Below are 22,591 nucleotides of genomic sequence, written 5' to 3'. Positions count from 1 at the left end.
AGCAACCTTACAAACGCGCACGTTTGCAAGTGCAAAATCTTACCGTTGTGTAGTTTTCTATGGATTTTTGACTCCTGATATTTTGAAAATGCTCAAAATCTTTCAACTCTCTCAATTTTAAACCAATTTAGCTGACTTTTGGTAGGATTATTGAAGTCATACATGAGAATATAGATAAGCATGCGTTTCTAAACATTCCGGACTGTTTATGAGATATCGCCGTAAAACCCTTCAAAATTTCAAAAAATCACACAGAAGATATTTTCCTGTTCAAAACTCGTTTGTACCTGAACAGATAACCTAAACTATGCTAGGGGCTCTAAATAGGTATCTCATGTGTTATGAAATTTTGGAAACTTTGGTGCAAATTTGTTGGAGCTGAAACGTTTTAAAGTAGAGCTGAGAAAATGTGCATATGTGTGATGTCACTGACCAATCGTGAGACAAACATGCGTCTTTTGGAATCGTATGGTTCTGTAAATCTTTAATATGCAAAGGAAACCATGAAACCATGAAACCACCCTGCAACCAGTTCCAGAAATCTAGAATATTATTGCACCCTGCAACCATGCAGTTCAAGATATCTAGAATTGCACCCTGTAACTAGTTCCAGATATCTAGAATTGCACCCTGCAACAAGTTCTAGACATCTAAAATTGCACCCTGCAACCAGTTCCAGATATCTAGAATTGCACCCTCTAACCAGTTCCAGATATCTAAAATTGCACCCTGTAACCAGTTCAAGATATCTAGAATTGCACCCTGCAACCAGTTCCAGATATCTAGAATTGCACCCTGTAACCAGTTCCAGATATCTAGAATTGCACCCTGTGACCAGTTAAGATATTTAGAATTGCACCCTGCAACCAGCTCCAGATATCTAGAATTGCACCCTGCAACCAATTTTGCTAGAATTGCACCATTGACCAATTCAAGATATCTAGAATTGCACCCTGCAACCAGTTCCAGATATCTAGAATTGCACCCTGCAACCAGTTCCAGATATCTAAAATTGCACCCTGCAACCAGTTCCAGATATCTAAAATTGCACCCTGCAATCAGTTCCAGATATCTTAAATTGCAACCTGCAACCAGTTAAAGATATCTAGAATTGCACCCTGCAACCAGTTCTACCCCCGGTAGATAATCTAGAATTGCACCATGAAGGCAGTTCCAGATATCTACAATTGCACCAAGCAACCTGTTTCAGATTCTAAATTGCACCCTGAGCTTGTTGATCACTTTTCAAAATGCAATCTTTGACCCATCCCAGATAATGGACATTCAGTTTGCTGTTGTATATTGCTTTTGAGGTTGTACCTTACATTATCTTCTTATAAGACCTACAAGGCACTCTCTAATACCACGGCAGTTGCATTATGGGAAAATCTACTTACCATAAACGCAAAGTATTGCAAAGAATTAAAATTAAAAGAATTGCAGTCCATCACAAACTATGACACAATCTAAGCCACAAAATACTTACAGATTCCACAAAGGCAAAGACATACACTATAGCATAGGCACGACTTGACTCAGATTGTTGACTACAGTTCACATTAAGGTCATTGATGTCATGCCATGCCTGTATTCATGATAGGAACAGCAAATTATGAAGAAAGTACTTTTGGTTTTTGATAGAACATATGGTAGGAGAAAAATTCTGACAGGGAAAATGTAAAAGTCAGTTTGTAGAGTAGTACTGATTTGACCTATTTTATTGAAATTGATGCATTCTTAGACAGATCTGAGATCAGAGTGCACATTGCAGCTTTAGTGAAAGGTATCTACTATTCACATAGTATGTGAATCATTTGTTGTAGGCATGTTAAATCATTCAGATAGGTGATTGCATTTATCAGTTTACGTGAGACATCAATGGTTACCAGCAGTTAAACAGTTGTCAGAGACAGTTGTGATTTGATTTTATGAAAACGTCTGCATCAGCTTGTAAAATCAAGTGAGTGTATAAAATGAGGTGCATAGATGCTCCTTGAAACTTGATAAAATTTTCCAGATCTGATAATTGCTAGTAGGATGGCAGCAGATAAACATCTTGCACTTTGTAAGAATCCTCAGATCCTAATTTCATTATACAATCAAAAGGAGTCTCTGTCTTGATGTCATTTTCACACAACTTTATGTTTACAGTCATCTGTCAAGGTGTAACTTACTGGAATAACAGCTTTCAAATGCTACTAAAACCTTCAAAAGTTCAAATTGAAAAACCTTGCAGTTGAATATTGTCAGAGACAGTTGTGATTTGATGGTATGAAAACTGAATCTATTGAACTTGTAAAATCTAATGAGTGTATAAAATAATGTGGATAGATGCTCCTTAAGATGATGATGAACAATTTTCCATCTCATAGGGCCCCACTATTGCTAGTAGGATGGCTGCTGATAAACATCTTGCTCCTTGTATAAGATTCTTCAGATCCTAATTTCATTATACAATCAAAAGGAGTCTCTGTCTTGATGTCATTTTCACACAATTTTATGTTTACAGTCAACTGTCAAGGTGTAACTTACTGTAATAACACCTTTCAAATGCTACCAAAACCTTCAAAAGTAGAGTTCAAATTGAAAAACCTTGCTTAGTGATTCTTTATAGATATTCACTGATGCATATTATAAATTTACAGTTTGTAAATTTACCAAGCCCAACAATGATTTCCCTTGTACCGTAGAGTTTTGTACACTTCACAGACTTCAGTGACAAACAGAATTCTTTAAAGCATTTCTTTTTCCTGCCACAAATTATCATCTAATGAGGGTGACAATGGTATAAAACTTGAGTTTGCATTGAAAGCACTGAAACCTATACGCTCTCATAATCACTATGGCAGACGTGCCACATAAAGTATGCAATGTATTGTCAAAAACATACTACACACATATAATCGTCACAAATGTGCCAATATTGTTGGTGATTGGCAGAGATTTGATTAAAAAAGTGTTAGCAAATTTGTGTTGCTTATTTTTACATGACATACAAAGTCATAGTAAGTTTGCATAATTACAGAAATTCTCTTATGTACCAGAGGCTACATATTACTTGAGGTTAACAGGTCATCCCAGGGTCACATCAGCCAAATACATAACACTGCCTGATAATCCCCATACCCAATTGACAGTTTACAATGACACCACTTTGTGTCTATTCATTTAAATTGACTGTTTGTATACCACTTTGCCATACACATATGCCAATCAATTTGGGTCATTTCTTGTGGTGCTGTCTGTTCATGCAAAATTAATAGATATGTCGCATTAGAAAAGGACATTGTTTATCAACTTTAAATGAAGCAGTTAATTAGTTATTTTTGAAGTTTAATCAAGTAAACAGATCAGTAATGTTGAAAACTGACAGTTCAGTTTAGGGGCTGTGTCACTTCATTACTGATTGCATTTCAAATTTATTGAAAGTCCATGCTGGGACCATTAAAAGCTCCTATATTTGCATCTCAGCTGGGACTAGGTCCACTTTGCTCAAATTGAACTCTAGTTCTGGCTATTACACTGCAGTAACCTACACTGCACCTTAATTCAGTTGTTGTTTTGGTTTGAAGTTGTTGGCAGAGACCCACACATGAATGAATCTCGGTTGCAGAATGCTAATAAACTTAAAATCCTACAACCAGTTCCAGATGTCTGGAAATGCCAAGATATCTAAAATTGCACCCTGCAACCATGAGTTCAAGACACATTTTAAATAGCAGGCAGAGTTAGAGATTTGTCCCAGATAATAGACTCCCACTTTGCTGTCATAGATTGCTTTTCATGTTGTACCTTACATTATTATACACCTGCGTCAGACTGTCTAACGTATGGAGTTTTGTCGTACAGTTAGTTTCGGTATCAGAAGACGCGGAGTCCAGTAACTTTGACGCGGAGTTCAATAACTTTAGGTGTTATTGGATGCTATTTGACCTTTGACCTCAAAACACCTTCACATTAACACAGGGAAAAAGAAGAGAAAATTTTACATTTTTCACAAAAATATATACTTCTTAGCATTGAGTACTTCACAAATTAAATCATGGTCAGTCCTAAACCTGTGAATTCAAGTGAAATTATGCTGCTGACGTACAATTTTTTACCATGTGCACTGGGCAACGTGGGTTGAAATTTCGTTCTGTGCGCTTAGCGGACGCACTCAACGCGTTCCCAGTCTGCTCGCAATTGCTCAGTACAGCGTGTGACGAGCATCCAAAAGATGCTTTAATTTCTACTTTTTTCTTGTAAAGTTGGACTAAAACAGTGAATAATAATATTATTCCCAAAATACAGGGATTTATGTCCTCATACATCGTACGCTTCAGTATTGTCATCGACACTAAGCATCTCGGACAATACCTCCGCTGCACGATATACTTGGACATAATCCTGGTATTTTGGGAATAACCTTAATATTATCTTCTTCTAAGACCTACAATTCACTCCCTTAGATGTAGTGCGGTAAACCTCCAACTGGACGATGTCCCGGGCCAATTTTCATGGACGAAATGTTTTACTAATAGATGCAAATAAGATGACCCAGGCCTATCAACAATACTCAGTACATTTACACATCATGGCAGAAGGTGACCCCGGCCTATCAACAAATACATCTATGCACTATGAAGATGAACCGGGCCTGTACACGGTAAGGAGCTAGATGACCCAGGCCTATCCAGAATACAATTACAAGTACAGACTATTTGTATCAACTGGATTTGGTATTGTGTAACGACCCTGATTGTATTCAAGTCTCTACAGCTGATCCAGCTTTTTCTTCAGACCATCTCCCATTATCATGCTCCATCAACATACCTGACACTGCAAAAGGTGTTAAATGTCCAGAGAGATCGATACATAATTATCGTGAAGCTAATTTGACCATCTTCGGGATCTTATCAGCATGTGTCCATGGACTTCACTCGAAGGAACAAACAACATCCACGAAACAACAGAATTATTCTAGAACATGTTGACTGCGTACATCAATGACTGCGTTCCAAAAATCAAAATCCGCTCAAGAAAATATCCCCGCATCTGTTTACATCAGATATCATATGTCTGTTAAAAGAATAAAATGCAGCACACAAACGATACAAAGCATTAAAAAACAGAAGACACGTACACAGCTTTCAAGGAACTATGAAAGGAATTTAAACAAGCCAAGAAGCTCGCATACAATGATTATACCGGTACATCAGTGACGTACAAGATCAAATAGTAACAAATAGTAAACACTTTTGGTCTTTCATAAATAATAGACGCAATTCTCGTTCTTTCTCAATGTCTCTTACACATGACAGGATCAGCGCTGTTACACCACCCGATATGGCTGAACTTTTTAATAGGTATTTTAAGTCTGTTTTTAGTACTGATAATTGTGATGTTGTCCCTGAATGCGAACCCTTTGTTAACGATTGTTTAAATAATGTCATTATTACTGTTGATGAAGTGACTAACATTTTGAACAACTTAAACCCTAATAAGGCTCTAGGTCCTGATGGGATACCCGCCAGAGTCATCCGTACTTGTTCACAACCGCTTGCTCTACCCGCTTACGTTGATTTTTAACAAGTCACTTCAGACTGGTGTTTTTCCGTCTCTGTTCAAAAGAGGTAATATTGTTCCGGTCTATAAATCTGGCCTTCGTAATGAGGCCTGTAATTACCGGCCAATCTCACTCCTCCCTATTTTTAGTAAAGTTTTTGAAAAAGCTGTCTTTCCCCACATTTATAATCACGTGCAGAATGCACTGGCCGACAATCAGCACGGATTTGTTAGGGGGCGCTCCACTGTCACCAACCTTGTTTCTTACACAGACCATTTATCCAGAGTTATTAATGATCGTGGCCAAGTTGATTCTATTTACCTTGATTTCAGTAAAGCCTTTGACTCAGTCAATCATAGACTTCTACTGCATAAACTCTCCCACTTTGGCATTCATAGTAACATTTTGAATTGGTTCTACTCATATCTTAGTAATAGAGTGCAGCGTGTGGTACTTAATGGGCACTTCTCCTCATGGAGTAAAGTAACTTCTGGTGTACCTCAAGGGTCCCAGTTAGGTCCGCTTCTATTTGTTCTCTATGTTAATGATATTAGTTCTTCAGTTTCAAGTTTCATGTCATTGTATGCAGACGACTCAAAATTGTATAGGCAAATTTCTAACAACTCGGACTGCAGTTCTCTCCAACAAGACCTAAACCACATTGAGAGATGGTGCACGACATGGAAACTAAAACTGAATTTTAAAAAATGTATGGTTATTTCCTTTACGAACAAGAAAACTCACATGTATGATTATAGTATTAATGGTGTTATGTAGGTCATTCCCCCCACACTCATCATGACCTGAGTTCAATTAGTCTAGAACATTCTCAAGGTCACTGCCCTTGATGACCTCACAACCTTGAATTCAATTAGTCATGTTTGGAATGTTCTGGAAAGTTGATTAGTTGTGTAAGGGAGATTTTTAGAACAGTAATTAGCATGTCAATAAAAGTTCTAGATTGTTCTTATATGCCTTTATAAAAGGGACGTGCACAGCTTCCAGACTTTTGGGATCGTGTCTCTGTGTGTTACTAAACTCCAGCAGTAGTAATTCTCAAGACTTTTCAAGACCTTCACTGTCAACGCTGGATTTATACTGTGGACTTTGTGCAGCTTCAAGCCTGCAAGCCAAAGGACTGTTCATTCATCCGACTGACTGTTACAACTCTGAGACTGGAGCTTTGCCGTCCCAGCTGAGATAAGTAGTCTGTACACTTTTAAAGCTTGTACTCTGTCCTGACTTAGCAATTAGTTTTGTTTTCGTAATAAATTTTGTTTAAACGTAAACTGCTGAGTTCACCCTTTTGTTCGTTTTCTCTGCACGTAACAAATTGGGGGCTCGTCCGGGATACGAATATTTTGAGCCGTTTGACAACATTTTGCCTACCTTTTCAAAACTACTGTATACTGTGAACTCAGCGAAATTCAATCATGGCGGAATTCAAGCCAGACGAATTTATGGATGACCTTGATCAGGACACATTTAATTCCCTCAGAAAAGACAACCTCATAGCACTGGCCAATTTCCTTAAAGTAGATGTCAAAAGATCTATGCGCAAGCGAGAAATACAGTTCAAGATTGCAAAACATTTAGTTAATTCTGGCCATCTTGAGGAGTCTGCCTTAAAAGATTATGAGCCTGAGTCTTCCTTCGAACTCAAAAAATTGGAATTAGAAATACAGGCAGATTCGAGCTAAAAAATTGGCATTAGAAAAAGAAAAAGAATTACAAATGAAAGAAAAAGATTTACAAATGGAAAAGGAGAGACAGGCAGTAGAAAAAGAAAAAATACAAATGCAGTTAGAAATGGAAGAAAGACAGAAAGAGAGGGAATTGGAAATGAAAGAAAAAGAATTGCAAATGGAAGAAAGACAAAGGGAGAAAGAAAGAGAGGAAAAAGAAAAGGAAAGAGAATTAGCAGAACACCGACTGCAGTTAGAAATAAAACGTTTAGAGCTTGGACAGTCAGGAAAATTCTTCCCTTCAGACAAGTTTGACATCACTAAGCATTTCAGGTTAGTCCCCCCTTTCCAAGAAAAGGATGTTGATAAATATTTCCTTCATTTTGAGAAAATTGCTCAGAGTCTGAATTGGCCTAAGGAGTCCTGGTCTATGCTTTTGCAGAGTGCTTTGGTGGGTAAAGCCAGAGAAATTTACATTCAGTTGTCAGTAGAGCAGGCTTCAGATTATGATTCTGTGAAGGAATTAATTCTCAAGGGCTATGAGTTGGTGCCTGAAGCTTATCGTCAGAAATTTAGGGATTGTGAGAAGGTGAAGGATCAAACTTATGTTGAATTTGCTCGAACAAAAGAACAACTGTTTGATCGTTGGTGTTCTTCGGAAAAGGTCAGTCAGAATTATGACAAATTACGACAACTTGTTTTGATTGAGGAATTTAAAAGGTGCATTCGGAGTGACATCAAGACATTTATCAATGAACAAAAGGCAGATACATTAGAGGTTGCTGCACGTTTGGCCGATGATTATTCATTGACCCACAAATCTTCATTTCTCAGCAAACCATCCCAGTCCTTTTCATACAGAAACAATGCAGGTAAATTTAACTCCTCCTTTTCATCCAAGAATTTCTCAAAGGAGCAGTAGGAAATCAAATGACAACAGTTCACAGAGTTCAAGTAACACTCCCACATCATCAGATCCCAAGTCTCAATCTCCTTCTGACAACAGTTTGGTACACTTTCTTGTAATTATTGTAAGAAAGACGGCCATTTAATGTCAGATTGTTTCAAATTGAAAAGAAAACGTGAAGGTCAAAGTGGTCAAAGTGGATCTAAGCCAACCGGCTTTATTTCTTCATCAACTCAATTAGAGTCTAATAATGTGTGTAACACATTGTCTGAGGTTAAACCCCTCTTATCCCCAATTAATGAGGTCAAGGTCAATTCTTCTCAAGATAGCATTATGGGTATTTTCGAACCATTTATTCACGATGGTTTTATATCACTTTCTAGTGATTTTTCTTCTGCTACCCCTGTCAAAATTCTAAGAGATACCGGGCTTCCCAGTCTCTTTTGTTGGCAGATACCCTGCCGTTTTCTGAAAAGTCATTTCAGGTTCTAAAGTTCTTATTAAGGGGGTAGATTGTAATGACTACATTCCTGTTCCTCTCCATAATGTCTATTTGTCTTCGGACTTTGTTTCTGGACCTGTGGCTTTAGGTATTAGGCCTTTTTTGCCTTTGAAGGGATTCACCTTCTTCTTGGAAACGACCTTGCTGGGGACAAGGTCATTACTAATCCACTTGTGACTGATAATCCTAGTTTAGATCAGGATCCAGAGCCAATTGAACAAGAGATACCCGATTTATTTCCTTCGTGTGCAATACTCGAGCCATGTCAAAGAAAACTTCCGAGAATCAAAATACTCTCAAGAATAAGTCACAGATGTTGACTTAAATGACACCTTTCTCAGTCAGGTGTTTGACACGGATCATTCCGTTATCCCTCGTGGATTTGAAACTTCCAGTAAAACTTCTGCTGACCAAAGTCAGACATTTTCTAGATCAAATCTCATTGCAGAACAACACAAAGACCCAGATATTTTGTCTTTGTTTGACAGGGTAGATGATGAAGGTAAAACTTCAGATAGCTCTGTTTCCTATTATACAAAATCTGGTATTCTCATGCGTAAATGGAGACCTCCAGATGTTTTGGTTGATGACGATTGGGCTATAAAACATCAAATGTGGTTCCAAAGCCCTATCGTGCTGAAATATTGCGCCTGGCCCATGAAACGCCCTGGGCTGGTCATTTGGGAGTAAGGAAAACTTATCATAAAATTCTCAGTCACTTTTATTGGCCTAATCTCAGGCAGGATGTAGCACATTTCTGTAAAACTTGTCACACATGTCAAATGGTAGGAAAGCCAAATCAGACCATTCCAAAGGCCCCTTTACAGCCAATTCCTGCATTTCAAGAACCATTTAGTAGGATACTAATAGACTGTGTTGGGCCCCTACCAAAAACAAGATCAGGAAATGAGTACATGTTGACAATTATGTGTACATCAACTCGGTTCCCAGAAGCCATACCACTGAGAAACATAAAGACAAAGACTATAGTGAGAGCTTTAGTCAAATTTTTCACTTTATTTGGCCTCCCTAAATGTGTCCAGTCCGATCAAGGCTCCAACTTTATGTCTGGTATTTTTCAACAAGTAATGGATCAGCTAGGTATTAAACAGTATAGGTCATCCGCCTATCATCCAGAAAGTCAGGGTGCTCTTGAGAGATTTCATCAAACTTTGAAAAACATGATTAGGACCTACTGTTTTGACACAGAGAAGCAGTGGGATGAAGGAATTATTTTTTGCTCTTTGCTGTTAGAGAGTCAATTCAGGAGTCTCTTGGTTTTAGCCCATTTGAGCTTGTATTTGGACATACAGTCCGTGGCCCACTTAAGCTCGTTAAAGAGAAATTCCTATCAGACGATGATGATTGTCTGAATATTTTGCAATATGTGTCAGATTTTCGTACGAAACTCTCTAAAGCATGTGAATTAGCCAGAGAAAATCTTGAGTCATCTCAGCAGTCAATGAAAACCAAATATGATAAAAGCACCTCAAAACGGAAGTTTGAACCAGGTCAAAAAGTTCTTGTTCTACTTCCAATTCCTGGCAAACCACTCCATGCTCGTTACTTTGGGCCATACCTAATTGATAAGAAATTGAGTGATTTAAATTACATCATAATAACACCTGACAGGCGAAAACAAAAACAGCTATGTCACATAAATATGCTTAAGCCATATTTGGATAGGGATAATCCTACTAAAACAAAGCCTGTCAGTACAGTCAGTTCTGGCCATTATGAAGATAGTGATACTGAAACTGACTTGAGTGATAATACTCTAAACTCAAAGCTGGGCTCGGTCAAGCTTCAGAACTCAGAAATCCTGGAGAAGCTGGAGTCTACAAAGTTGGCACACCTCCAGCCAGAACAACAACAACAGGTGAAAGAACTGCTCCACGAATATAAACACCTATTTCAAGATGTTCCAACGAGGACAAACGTCATCTATCACGACGTTGATGTTGGGGACAGTAAGCCTGTAAAACAACATCCATACAGACTGAATCCAACAAAAGCGAAATATCTCCAGGAAGAAGTCAAATACCTGCTGGACAATGACTTTATTGAACCCAGTAAAAGTAACTGGAGTTCGCCGTGCATACTTGTTCCCAAATCAGATCACAGTTATCGTATGTGCACGGACTTTAGGAAGGTCAACACTTTAACAAAGACAGACACTTTCCCAATCCCGAGGATTGATGACTGCATCGACCGAGTGGGAAAAGCCAAGTATGTGACGAAATTTGACCTACTGAAGGGATTTTGGCAAGTCCCTCTGACGGATCGTGCTCGTGAAATATCCGCCTTTGTTACACCAGACGGATTGTTCCAGTACAAGGTGATGCCATTCGGAATGAAGAACTCTCCGGCAACGTTCCAACGGATGATCAACGACGTCATATCCGGGCTAGACGGGTGTGCAGCTTACGTTGACGACGTAGTCCTGTATAGTGACACCTGGGAGGAACACATCAAGCTCATGCGGAAGTTCTTTGAGAGACTGAGCAAAGCAATGTTGACTGTCAACCTTGCCAAATCTGAGTTTGGTTGGGCTAGGGTAACTTACCTCGGACATACTGTAGGACAGGGTGAGGTAAAACCTGTTGATGCCAAAATCAGTGCCATTTCAAGTTTTCCCATACCAAACTGCAAACGACAACTGATGCGCTTTCTCGGTATGGCTGGTTACTACAGAAAATTCTGTCCAAATTTCTCCACAATTACTGAGCCTTTGACTAACTTACTTAAAAAGAAAGTAAAGTTTGTTTGGTCAGAGCAATGCCAACAGGCATTTGATACACTTAAAGCATACTGCAAAGTGCCCCAGTGTTGTCTGCACCAGATTTCACTTTGCCATTCAAATTAGCTGTAGATGCTAGTGATACGGCTGCTGGTGCTGTTTTATTGCAAGAGGATAGTCATGGTATAGATCATCCTGTTTGCTATTTTTCACGCAAATTTAACAAATCTCAGAGAAACTACTCTACAATTGAAAAAGAGTGTTTATCTTTGATATTAGCTTTACAGCATTTTGAAGTTTATGTTACTTCTTCAAATCAGCCAATAGTGGTTCATATTGATCACAACCCTCTTGTTTTTCTGCAGAAATTTAAAGGCAAAAATCAGAGATTGCTAAGATGGAGTTTAATGTTACAGGAGTTTAATCTTGACATTAGACATATCAAAGGCAGAGACAATTTAATTGCAGACTGTCTCTCTCGTATTTAGAGTTTATTGTTGTTCACTTTCAAGAAACTTTACTTTAGAGTAAAACAAAATTTGAGTACTTAAATCCTTTTCAAGATTACATTTGTAAAAGAAAGATTTTTCTTTGAAAAATTTTCTTTTTTTGAAGAGGGGGTGTGTTATGTAGGTCATTCCCCCCACACTCATCATGACCTGAGTTCAATTAGTCTAGAACATTCTCAAGGTCACTGCCCTTGATGACCTCACAACCTTGAATTCAATTAGTCATGTTTGGAATGTTCTGGAAAGTTGATTAGTTGTGTAAGGGAGATAATTTTAGAACAGTAATTAGCATGTCAATAAAAGTTCTAGATTGTTCTTATATGCCTTTATAAAAGGGACGTGCACAGCTTCCAGTCAGACTTTTGGGATCGTGTCTCTTGTGTGTTACTAAACTCCAGCAGTAGTCATTCTCAAGACTTTTCAAGACCTTCACTGTCAACGCTGGATTTATACTGTGGACTTTGTGCAGCTTCAAGCCTGCAAGCCAAAGGACTGTTCATTCATCCGATGACTGTTACAACTCTGAGACTGGAGCTTTGCCGTCCCAGCTGAGATAAGTAGTCTGTACACTTTTAAAGCTTGTACTCTGTCCCTGACTTAGCAATTAGTTTTGTTTTCGTAATAAATTTTGTTTAAACGTAAACTGCTGAGTTCACCCTTTTGTTCGTTTTCTCTGCACGTAACAATGGTGACAATTTATGCAGAGTAACATCAGTTAAAGACCTTGGTGTTCTTCTCACCCAAAATCTAAACTACTCTGCGCACATTAATACAATTACTGTAAAAGCTTTCAAGCTGCTAGGTTTTATAAAACGTAACTCACGTAATTTTAGCAATGTCAACACTCTCAAAACCCTGTATATAACACTTGTCCGGAGCCAGCTTGAGTATGCCAGTCAAGTATGGTCTCCACACCAGCTGTATCTCATTCACCGTCTCGAAAGAGTTCAGTGTAAATTTCTCAAATACTTGTGCGGTAAAACTGGCATAACCTACTCATCTGGCTACTACAACCAACTCTGTACCTTCTTCAAAATCCCATCTCTACAAGAGCGTAGGAGTTTTATGGATGCCACCTTCTTTTACAAATGTATGTTCTCTTTTTATAACAGCTCCGAAATTCTAGAGCGTATCTGTCTGCATGTGCCTTCTCGCACTCTGCGCTCAAAACAACATTTTAAACCTAATGTATCAAGAGTCATTGCTCATTCTTCAGCATTTTTACAGAGAACTATGAAAAATTTGAATAGTATTTTAAACAATGAGACTTTTGATATTTTTAATTGTAACTATGGGGAATTTCGCAGATTTTTATTTAATAATGTTTATTCTTTTTAGATCTGTATTTTTTACCAATGATTGTTCTTTTTAATTGTGTTGTTACTGTCTTTGTTTCATTGTTGTGCTCTTTGTTAGTTTCTTTTTCTTTTGCTGGAACTGTAATTGGGCGAAAGCCCGTTGTTCCCAGCCAGTAAATAAATAAATAAATAAATAAATATTGATCACAGGCCTAGGTCGTCTTCCATAATGTATACATGTAGTATTCAAGATAGGCCTGAGTCATCTTCCATACTGTGTGCATGTACGTGTATTGTGGATAGGCCAGGGTTATCTCCATAGCCTGTACATGTATATGTTGATAGGCTGGAGTCACCTTCTGCCATGATGTGTACATGTACAGAGTAATTATATTGTGGATAGGCCTTAGGTCATAGTATTTGCAGGAGGATAGGCCTGGGACGTCGTCCAGTTGAACGTTTATGGCGCTGTTCCTAAGATACTGGCTATTGCATGATGGGGAAAATCTACTTACTTTAAAAACAATGTGTTTTGATTCAATCACCAAAGCTTTGACACAATGAAGTACTCAGGAAATCATTCTTTTAAGTCCTGGAAACTTTCACCGTTGTATCAGCCATGTGTCAAATCTACAAAACACAGAAACATAATAAGTCTGGGTCATTTCCAAAATTGGTAATACCATACCATAATATTTTTTCTTATCATCAGCCAAAAATTGACACAAAAGCTCCATGGATGTAATTTGTGAAAAAAACAATTAATCGTGCTGTATTGTGTCATAATTTCGAACAGAGGCCACTCTGTCAACACGCATTTTCAAAATCACGTATCATTTTTAGTCTGGCTCAGACAACCAATCCCATATATTTCTTTGATGCCTGGACTCTCGCCTGAAGTCCTGCAATATATCAATGATATACCTACACAGATTGTTCAGAAAACCCCACTTGCCTCCGGAGATGGCAGCTATCAAAAATTCTAAATGAGAGAGATGAAGGAAATAAGGAAAGGGGTAACCAAAATGAATTGTAAATATCTTGATTGCTGCTTTGCTTGATGGTCTTATTGTTTGACAAAGTGTCCGTGGGGAATATAGGATCATGTTCATCATGAACAAAGTTTTGGATTTTGCAGCCTACAAGAAAGCTTGATATAAGAAGACATGGTATAGCGTCACCCATTTCGAAAATGATCCGGACTGATTATTAAACTATAGTCAAACTCCTTGTACCGGTACAATCATCTTACAAATTTAAAGTACTATGACTATTCATGACAGGAACAATACACTGTAATTTTGATGTACTCACCTCTGAACTTTTAACATCACAGACCAAGACGGGATATTGTCATTTGAAGGCATGCAGACTACATTCACTGTGGCATTCTGTATCAACATTGTCTGAGAGGAAAAAATGTAAAGAAATATTTTGTGTCATAGTACCAAGCACCTTGTTTTTATCAGAATTGATGCACTTATGGATAGACCTGAGATCACAGTGCACATTGCAGCTTGCATTGAAAGTTTTGTCAAGATGTAACAGACCTAAAAGAAAGAAGTCACTTTGATACCTTCCACTACAGCTGTAATGAACACACTGACTGCAGGAAAGTAATCATTATTACATGTATCAATTCTGATCACATGAGAACACAGTCTAATTGAAATGGTAGAGCAGTGTGCCCTCTAAGCCTATTTGGCATGCCATGACTCATGAATATTCTCTGTGACGCAAGAAAATTTTCAGTTGAATAGGAAATTACACTTTGTGACTCCAGAAAATTTCACAAATTTTTCAAGTGACTCACAAGTTTCCTGAAATCTCTTTTGTTAGAGGGCACACTGACTACCATGCTTTGAATTTCATAAATATTTGCCTTGATGATCAAGTCATCCTGTCTCTGTTATGAACAATAATCAGCTGTAGGAAGAATTTTGTACGAACCGTTTATTATCAGAATTGATGCATTCTGGGACAGACCTGAGGTCAGAGTGCACATTTCATAAAATAAATGGACTATTTCATGGTTTATCAAAATTTCATGACATATCACTTAATTTTTCAGCAATTGCATGCGATTCAGTTTGCCGTTCACAACAGATTTGAAAATAAAACAGAGTAGCTTTCTTGAGAGAGGGAGACATTTTACTGTGAGGTGACTTCACAGCAATTGTAAAGTTAATGATAGGAATATTGGAATTACGGAGCATTTACCACCGTGATAATAAACAAAAATAAAAATTGATGATGAGGTCTATGAATTTAACAGAGATAGGTTGAGAGTTGAATCTAAGGGAATTGTCGTGTTTGCATCATGTGTTCTGTTACACTTCAAAACACAAAGTGCAACAATTTACTCTCAGACTGATAAAAACCCTGTGTTGAAGCAGATAAACAGTAAATGACTGGTACACTCTATAGTTTTTATGTACTCACCTCTGAACTTTTAACATTAGAGAATAACACGGGATATTGTCATTTGAAGGCATGCAGACTAAGTTCACTGTGGCATTCTGTATCAACAAAGTCTGAGAGGAAAAATGGAAAGAAACTCTGTAGTGTCATAGAACCTGGTACTCCATTTTATCAGAATTGATGCACTTATGGATAGATCTGTGGTCACAGTGTACATGTCTTGCAGCTTTCGTTGAAGGCGTTAAAGTGTCTGGTTTGTAGATATTTACACCATTCGGAGATCTGATTGTATACATGTACATCAGTTGTTTACATTTGTAAGAACACTATGGTGACCAGTAGACCACTATAATTGACAAAGGATGTTTTAAACTGGACACTATCATTTTGTCGAGGTGTAACAAACCTACAACTTAAAGAAGTCACTTGAACAACTTCCACTACAGCTGTAATGAACACGCTGACAACAGGAAAGTAATCATTATTACATGTATCAATTCTGATCACATGGAAATACAGTCTACCAGTGTTGAATTTCATAAATATCTGCCTTGTTGATCAAGTAATCCTGTCTCTGTTATGAACAGTAATCAGCTGTAGGCAGAATTTTGTACAAACCCATTTATCAGAATTGATGCATTCTGGGACAGACCTGAGGTCATCAGAGTGCACTTTTCATAAAATAAACGGAGTATTCATGGTGTATCAAAATTTCATGACCATCACGTAATTTTTCAACAATAGCATGTGATTCAGTTTCCCTTTCACTACTGATTTGAAAACAAAACAGAGTAGCTTTCTTGAGAGAGGGAGACATTTTACTGTGAGGTGACGATAGGAATGCTGGAATTATGGAGCATTTACCGCCATGATAAAAAAAACAACTTGATGATGAGGGTCTGCGAATTTAACAGAGACAGGTCCAGAGTTGAATCTGAGGGAATTGTCATGTTTGCATCATGTGTTCTGTTACACTTCAAAACACAAGCTGTTACAATCCATCACTCGAGGGCACTCTACGCTCTCCTCCTCTACAAAGGGGGAGTGTAGAGAGTGCCCTTGGGTGACGGATTGTACAGTCTACAATTAATTCTGCTATAAACCATGTGTTGAAGCATGTGAACACTTTAATCACTGCCCAACGTGGTTCACATTGAACCACTACTACTGCGAGGACAATTGACTGAACTAGGAAAATTTTAAACTAGTAATCTAAACATTTAACTGATGATGACGATATCTGTGAATTTAACAGAGAAGTGTTCAGAGTTGAATCTGAGGGAATTGTCATGTTTGTATCATGTGTTGTGTTACACTTCAAAACACAAGATGCTACAATTTTCTCTGCTACAAACCCTGGTGTTGAAGCATACGAACCTTCAATGACTGTTCATCTTCCAACTTGAATCTGTGTTGAATATAAACACTATTACTAGGACAAGTGACCAAACTATGATAGTGTTTGTCAAACTCTCACCTCTGAACTTTGACCTCATTGCATGTACTGTAGTCATCAATCTTTGACATCTTGTAAACTTTCACCATTTCATTCAATTATTGCTGGTAGAATAGAAGAAAGCAACATGTTAAAATGTAGAAATACTGCCAAAACTAGGAATAGTTTAACATTTCCATATGATGTGAATCTATATTAATCTGTAAAATACTTAAATTGAAAAAAAATCCATGGTTTCTAAAGTTTTTACTCAGTAGAGTAATACATATAGGCAGAGTGGCAGCCATTTCGTTTTGTTTTGAAAATGTAGCTCAGTGACACTCCAAAACTGATGACATTATGCATATCACAATTTTTGTCATAAAATATGGCTGATATTTTACAGTAAATTTCACCAGGATGGAGAGATATCAATTGGCATGGGTATATGATAATAGTGTTGGAAACTGGTTCACATCTAATTCTAATATTGCAAATCACAAATAGACTTCCGGAAGAAAAACAGTTACGTACCAACAGGCTGTCTTCACAAAATATCTAAATGATCTCTAAATCTGTGATGCCATGCCAGACAGATATCTCGTGAAATCTGTATGACTGAAATGGAGGAAAGTCACATTATGGAATACCCGGTAGACTCAATGCAATATTTGTGTGTGTTTTTACTAAGATTATGAAGATTATAGGAATATGTTAATGATCTTGAAACTTTGATAACATTACTACTGTCTAATAGTAAAACTGTATTCATGTTCAGTTCTGGTGAAAATGACCAGAAAATTCCAAGAAAATTGACTTCAAACTCACAAATGTCTTGTGGAACATCAAAAGTTATGAAAAGAAAATGATAATTTTTTGGTTACAATCATCAAACTGTTGCTATGGATACAATCAGACATTCAATGATTGTATTAATTCATTGAGTTATCATTTTGAACTTTACAAGAGTACAGGTTTTAACAAAAATTTTTCATTTATTTTGAATTAGAGAAAGGTTACAAGGAAATGAGAAATTTTAAACAAATATAATAAGTGCTTGTTGCTATGGTTACCAGTAGCACAAAAGTGTCTTAATGTATCGGCATATGATTACAAAGTTTACTTCAGTCATTTAAGTTTTGTAAAAGAATTTTTATGATATTATGACCTCTGAAAAAGTAATGAAGAAAAGCAAATTTTGAATATTTACGGTATGTTGCCATGGTTACTTGTTGGCATCATTGTACTAATATTTCTATAGAACAAAATCTTGGTCAAAATGACTAGACAATTTTCACTGAACAAATTCACTCAAATTTAGTAACATCTATATTCATTCACACTAGAAACCTCCAGTAAAACACTACAGAATTTCACTGTACGTCTATTCAAACACTGTCGAAAAAATAAGAATTTTTAAACAATTGTAATAAAATATTGCCATGGATACCAGCCATACATTCTATGAGTCTTTCCATTTATTGAGAATCATTGAAAAGTGAACTACAGTGTGTGAATATTTCCTGGAGAATTTTTATTTAAATTGCACTACATACATGTATTACCAGGAATAGATAATTTTGAGGAAATGGAATATAATCTGTTGCCATGGTGATTAATAATGCTCCAATATAGTAATGCATCGATAGTAAATAAGTAAGTGTGTATTAGCCTTTAAACTTTTGTGAAAAAATTTTCAGGGTTATTCAACAACAGATAATTATGAAGAAAAGCAAATTATTAACATTTACGTTGCCATGGTTACTTGTTATGCATAACTTTACTAATGCATTGATGCATAATAAACAAGCTTATGTCAGTCTGTAAACTTTTGCGAAAAAATTTTCAATCTACTTCATGAAATACAAAAGTTACAGAAAAATAAATATTTTTAGCCATTGTCATAAAAAATGTTGCCATGGTTACAGTAATTAGTGAATGAATTCATTTTTTGGTTCATGATAGTTACATCTTTGAAAATAATGAAATGTACTCAATGCAAAGAATTTTTAATTTAGCATGATAAGTTAAAATTTATGACAAAATACACTTGTACAAAATACACAATGTACTTATTTTGCCTATTTCTGCTGAAAATGTTGCTATGGTAAATTTGCAAAATGACCAATAATTGTGAGAATTTGCAAAAATAATATTATACTGTACCTAAAGGAATTATGTGAGTTTTCAAAAAATTCTGGGGCAGTGAAAACTTTATAAGAACTAATTATGTTTCTTTTTACAGCAGAATAAAAACTAAACTGTACAAAAATGTACACACTAATTTCCACAAATTTGACCTTTGACCTTTCAGGTGACTGGTCAATGACATTGGTCAATGGTCAACATAAAGACCAAGGACAAAAGTTCAAGAGTCCAAGAGGTTTAGCCTTCCACCGTGATAAACTTGTGGTGTGTGACACGGGTAACAATATTGTACAGATATTGAACAAAGATTATACCTGTGACAAAGTCATAGGAAGCTTTGATGGTCAGTTTGCAAAGCCATTCCGGCCACTGAGTGTAGCCATCTCACGTTTCAACCACTATTTCATACTTGATGATGAAAATAAACAAATTGTTGTTTGTGATGAAAATGGTAAAATTATCCAAATAATTACTCTACCTGAAAACATCAAAGTAGTCTTTGACATAGCTCTGATGGATGACTTTGTTTTGGTCACTTTGAGTTTGACCTCTCTGGACATCTCAAGACGTGAGGACAGAGATGATAGACTGGTCAAGTACACTCAAGGTGGAGAACATCTTAAAGAAGTCCATGGTCAAATTAGAGGCCAAGGACAATTCAACTACCCGGTGTCTGTGGTTGTAAACAGCAACAATGTCATCATGGTTTATGACTGGGGCAATGGCTGCATCAAGTGTTTTGACAGCGACCTGAATTTTTTACATCAATTCGGACAAAGTCAGCTATCAGGGGCATTGTGGGATACGGTGGATGCATTGCTGTGGATGAAGATGATAATGTTTATGTTTGTGACGTCTCTGATAGAATCCTAAAATATCGATGTGATGGAAAGTGGATCTGTGATCTGTTGGAAGGTAATGTGAGTTACCCTGTGTACATTGCAGTCATGGGTGATAAAATTGGTGTTGTAGAGTGATACAGAGACCAAATCAAAGTATTTTCCAAGTAGATAAAATACACCAACATGAAGTGTATGTCTACATGACATCAAAATGTCAGAATTTGGAGGAATTTTTTGAAAGGAATAATTTTGTGAGCGTTGAAGTTTGAACGCATTGCATTGACTTGACTGCATTGTTGACAAGGATGCCATAGCAACAGGTTGATTGCAAGGTTATTTTTACAATTTAGAAATATGGTTGTTGACAAAACTTGTGATTTTGTCAGTCGATTCATCTCAGGGATGTCAGAAATCCAAAACGGTGATGTTTTGTGAATTTATCATCAACAATTTTGACCAATTTTGTCATGGAGGTATTTGACTGCCGTTGTACACGGCATACCCCAATGACAACATTGGTCAAAAATGTTTGTTGATATTTAAATATTGGCGTTATTTTTCATTTTAAAATTGAAATTTTGGATCGGACAATCTCAGAGATGCAGCCGCTCACTTCCTTTGTATGCCGATAGAACAATCTTGCAAATTTTGTGAAATTTTCGTCGAAAATTTGGTGAAATTTTGACAAGGGTTGTCTACAGCCAATAGTACAGATACACCTTCCATCACATCGCCATAAATATCGGGCGGAATATCAATTGTGTGTGCAAAATAAGATGAGATAAAATACCTGCATATCTGATGATGTTAATTTTGTTGAAATCTGTCGATATTTCCATCCGATGGAGGAAGATTACTCCGGTTTATGGTTTATAAACGACGACACCAACTTCAGCATTCACCGCCATTCTAAGTTCAAGAATTACGTTGAGGACGTGGTATCCAGGTCGATCTCACTACTAGTATGTCGAGAGAGGGGTCTCCATGTCATCGTTCGTTGTAAAAACTTTTATAGAGTAGTTTTGAAAAACTCACATTGCTTTCTTCGTGTACCAGTGTCTTGTTTGTACTTGTATTTTAAATAGTTTCGAGACAGTTTAATCATGATATGTAGCGAAAGAATAATCGGTCTCCTTCCTGAGAAAAGTGGTTGCTACCGTATGAAATTACAATAGTGTCGAGAAACATTGTATCAAAGTTAGAGCAGTAACTAAGGACGCTTACATCCCAGACGTGTGTAAGATGTAAACAATCATGAAATGTGACACCAGCGTAGATCACGATTTATACAACGTTGTCGTTGTGAAGTTCATGATACCAAATCTTTATGTTTTAGATTTCAACCCAACTTTTACCAACATGTACAGGAATAGGTGAGCGTCACCTCGTGATTTTGATATCTACAACAGCCATGTGCTTTTATCTAGCGTAGAATCAAGTTTTGATCAGAAAAGCAAGTACTTTGTACTCTCCTACGTAAAGATGTTGTTCGCAAAGATAGACATTTTGTTGGTAAGTTACAAAAACGTCACAAGTTCATTTTCAATGCATTGGTGTGCTGTTTACTGATGGAAATCAAGGTATCAACAATCTAAAGACGTAAGTTGTTTGAAAATTATTGCATAGACTGACTGTTCAGTAGAATTATTTGTCAGTCAGTACAATTTGAAATGTATTTTGAACACTAGACATTGTAATGTATTATATAAATTTTGCAGTGTAGTTTGAATACAATGAACTAGTACCACAGTGTAGTAGTGGCAATATTTTTGTCTGATGGGAAGTCTTTAATAATCTTACAAAATAATGGATGTAAACAAACAGTGATTTATTTTGAGTATGTTCAGATTTTAATTTTTTACACATTATGTTCGTATGTCAATTTTAGATATTAATCTGAAATAGAAATAAAATACTTTTATTTCATCGTTAATTTTCGAGTATCGACATGTTTTATTGAGCTACTTTATTTTTTCTGAAAAAAAAATCGCCCAATATTGCTACGTTTGCCATGATGAACACACGCGGTTCCTCGTTGTGCTAGCTGTGGAAACGCATGCAATCTGTGGCGGGGTACAGATGCGCCTGTATGGGAGTCATTAAAAGATCACCCCACCGTGGCAGATTGACACCCTTATAGACCCATCTGTACCCCGCCACAGATAGCCGCGTTTCCACAGCTATCGTGGTGCGTGCGCGGTGATGGTGCGATCAGTGTTTAGGGGTCATCTCAGGTCACGTCAGTTTTCCACAAACTGCACACACTTGAAATCATCTGCCGTACACTTGCAGAAACAAGTTTGTTATCATTGGCATCAAGTTGATTAAACACTGTGGATGATGTGTTGTTGATATACAGGGGACAGGTAATTTAATTCACCGAATTCTCTGCAAGTGGTTTTGTATTACAAGTTGAATCAACGACACGGATTGGTGTCACACTTATGGATCTGTTTAAAATTAGAACAGGGCTTTCTTGTATTTTGTGGCCATCGGCACATTGTACATCATGGAGAGTAGAAGCGAGAATGCATATGGATACGTTCCGGGATGCTG

At 37.1% G+C, this 22,591-nt stretch overlaps 1 protein-coding gene and 2 long non-coding RNA genes across 3 annotated transcripts in view; 1 reads left to right on the top strand and 2 right to left on the bottom strand.

Annotated features, from left to right (window-relative positions):
• Positions 1-21,968, top strand: part of LOC139123961 (myosin-6-like) — a 43,451-nt gene extending 21,483 nt beyond the window's left edge. The window contains exon 7 of the mRNA XM_070690105.1: positions 19,360-21,968. Coding sequence (XP_070546206.1) covers positions 19,360-20,066 — 707 coding nt within the window. The 3' untranslated portion in view covers positions 20,067-21,968. The remainder of the gene's footprint in view (positions 1-19,359) is intronic.
• The window catches only part of LOC139123437 (uncharacterized), a 103,909-nt gene that overhangs the window by 28,919 nt on the left and 52,399 nt on the right, over positions 1-22,591 (bottom strand). The window lies entirely within an intron of this gene.
• On the bottom strand, positions 13,703-17,173 carry LOC139123439 (uncharacterized). Its single transcript, XR_011549667.1, has 4 exons — positions 17,088-17,173; positions 15,632-15,723; positions 14,504-14,595; positions 13,703-13,819 (listed from the first exon to the last, which is right to left on the bottom strand). It is a non-coding gene; the product is annotated as an uncharacterized lncRNA (long non-coding RNA).

The sequence above is a fragment of the Ptychodera flava genome (genome assembly GCF_041260155.1).
Source record: "Ptychodera flava strain L36383 chromosome 23 unlocalized genomic scaffold, AS_Pfla_20210202 Scaffold_23__1_contigs__length_28996876_pilon, whole genome shotgun sequence".
Lineage (NCBI taxonomy): Eukaryota > Metazoa > Hemichordata > Enteropneusta > Ptychoderidae > Ptychodera > Ptychodera flava.
The sequence above is the reverse complement of the archived record's forward strand: the minus strand, read 5'-3'. Positions and strand labels throughout refer to the sequence as shown.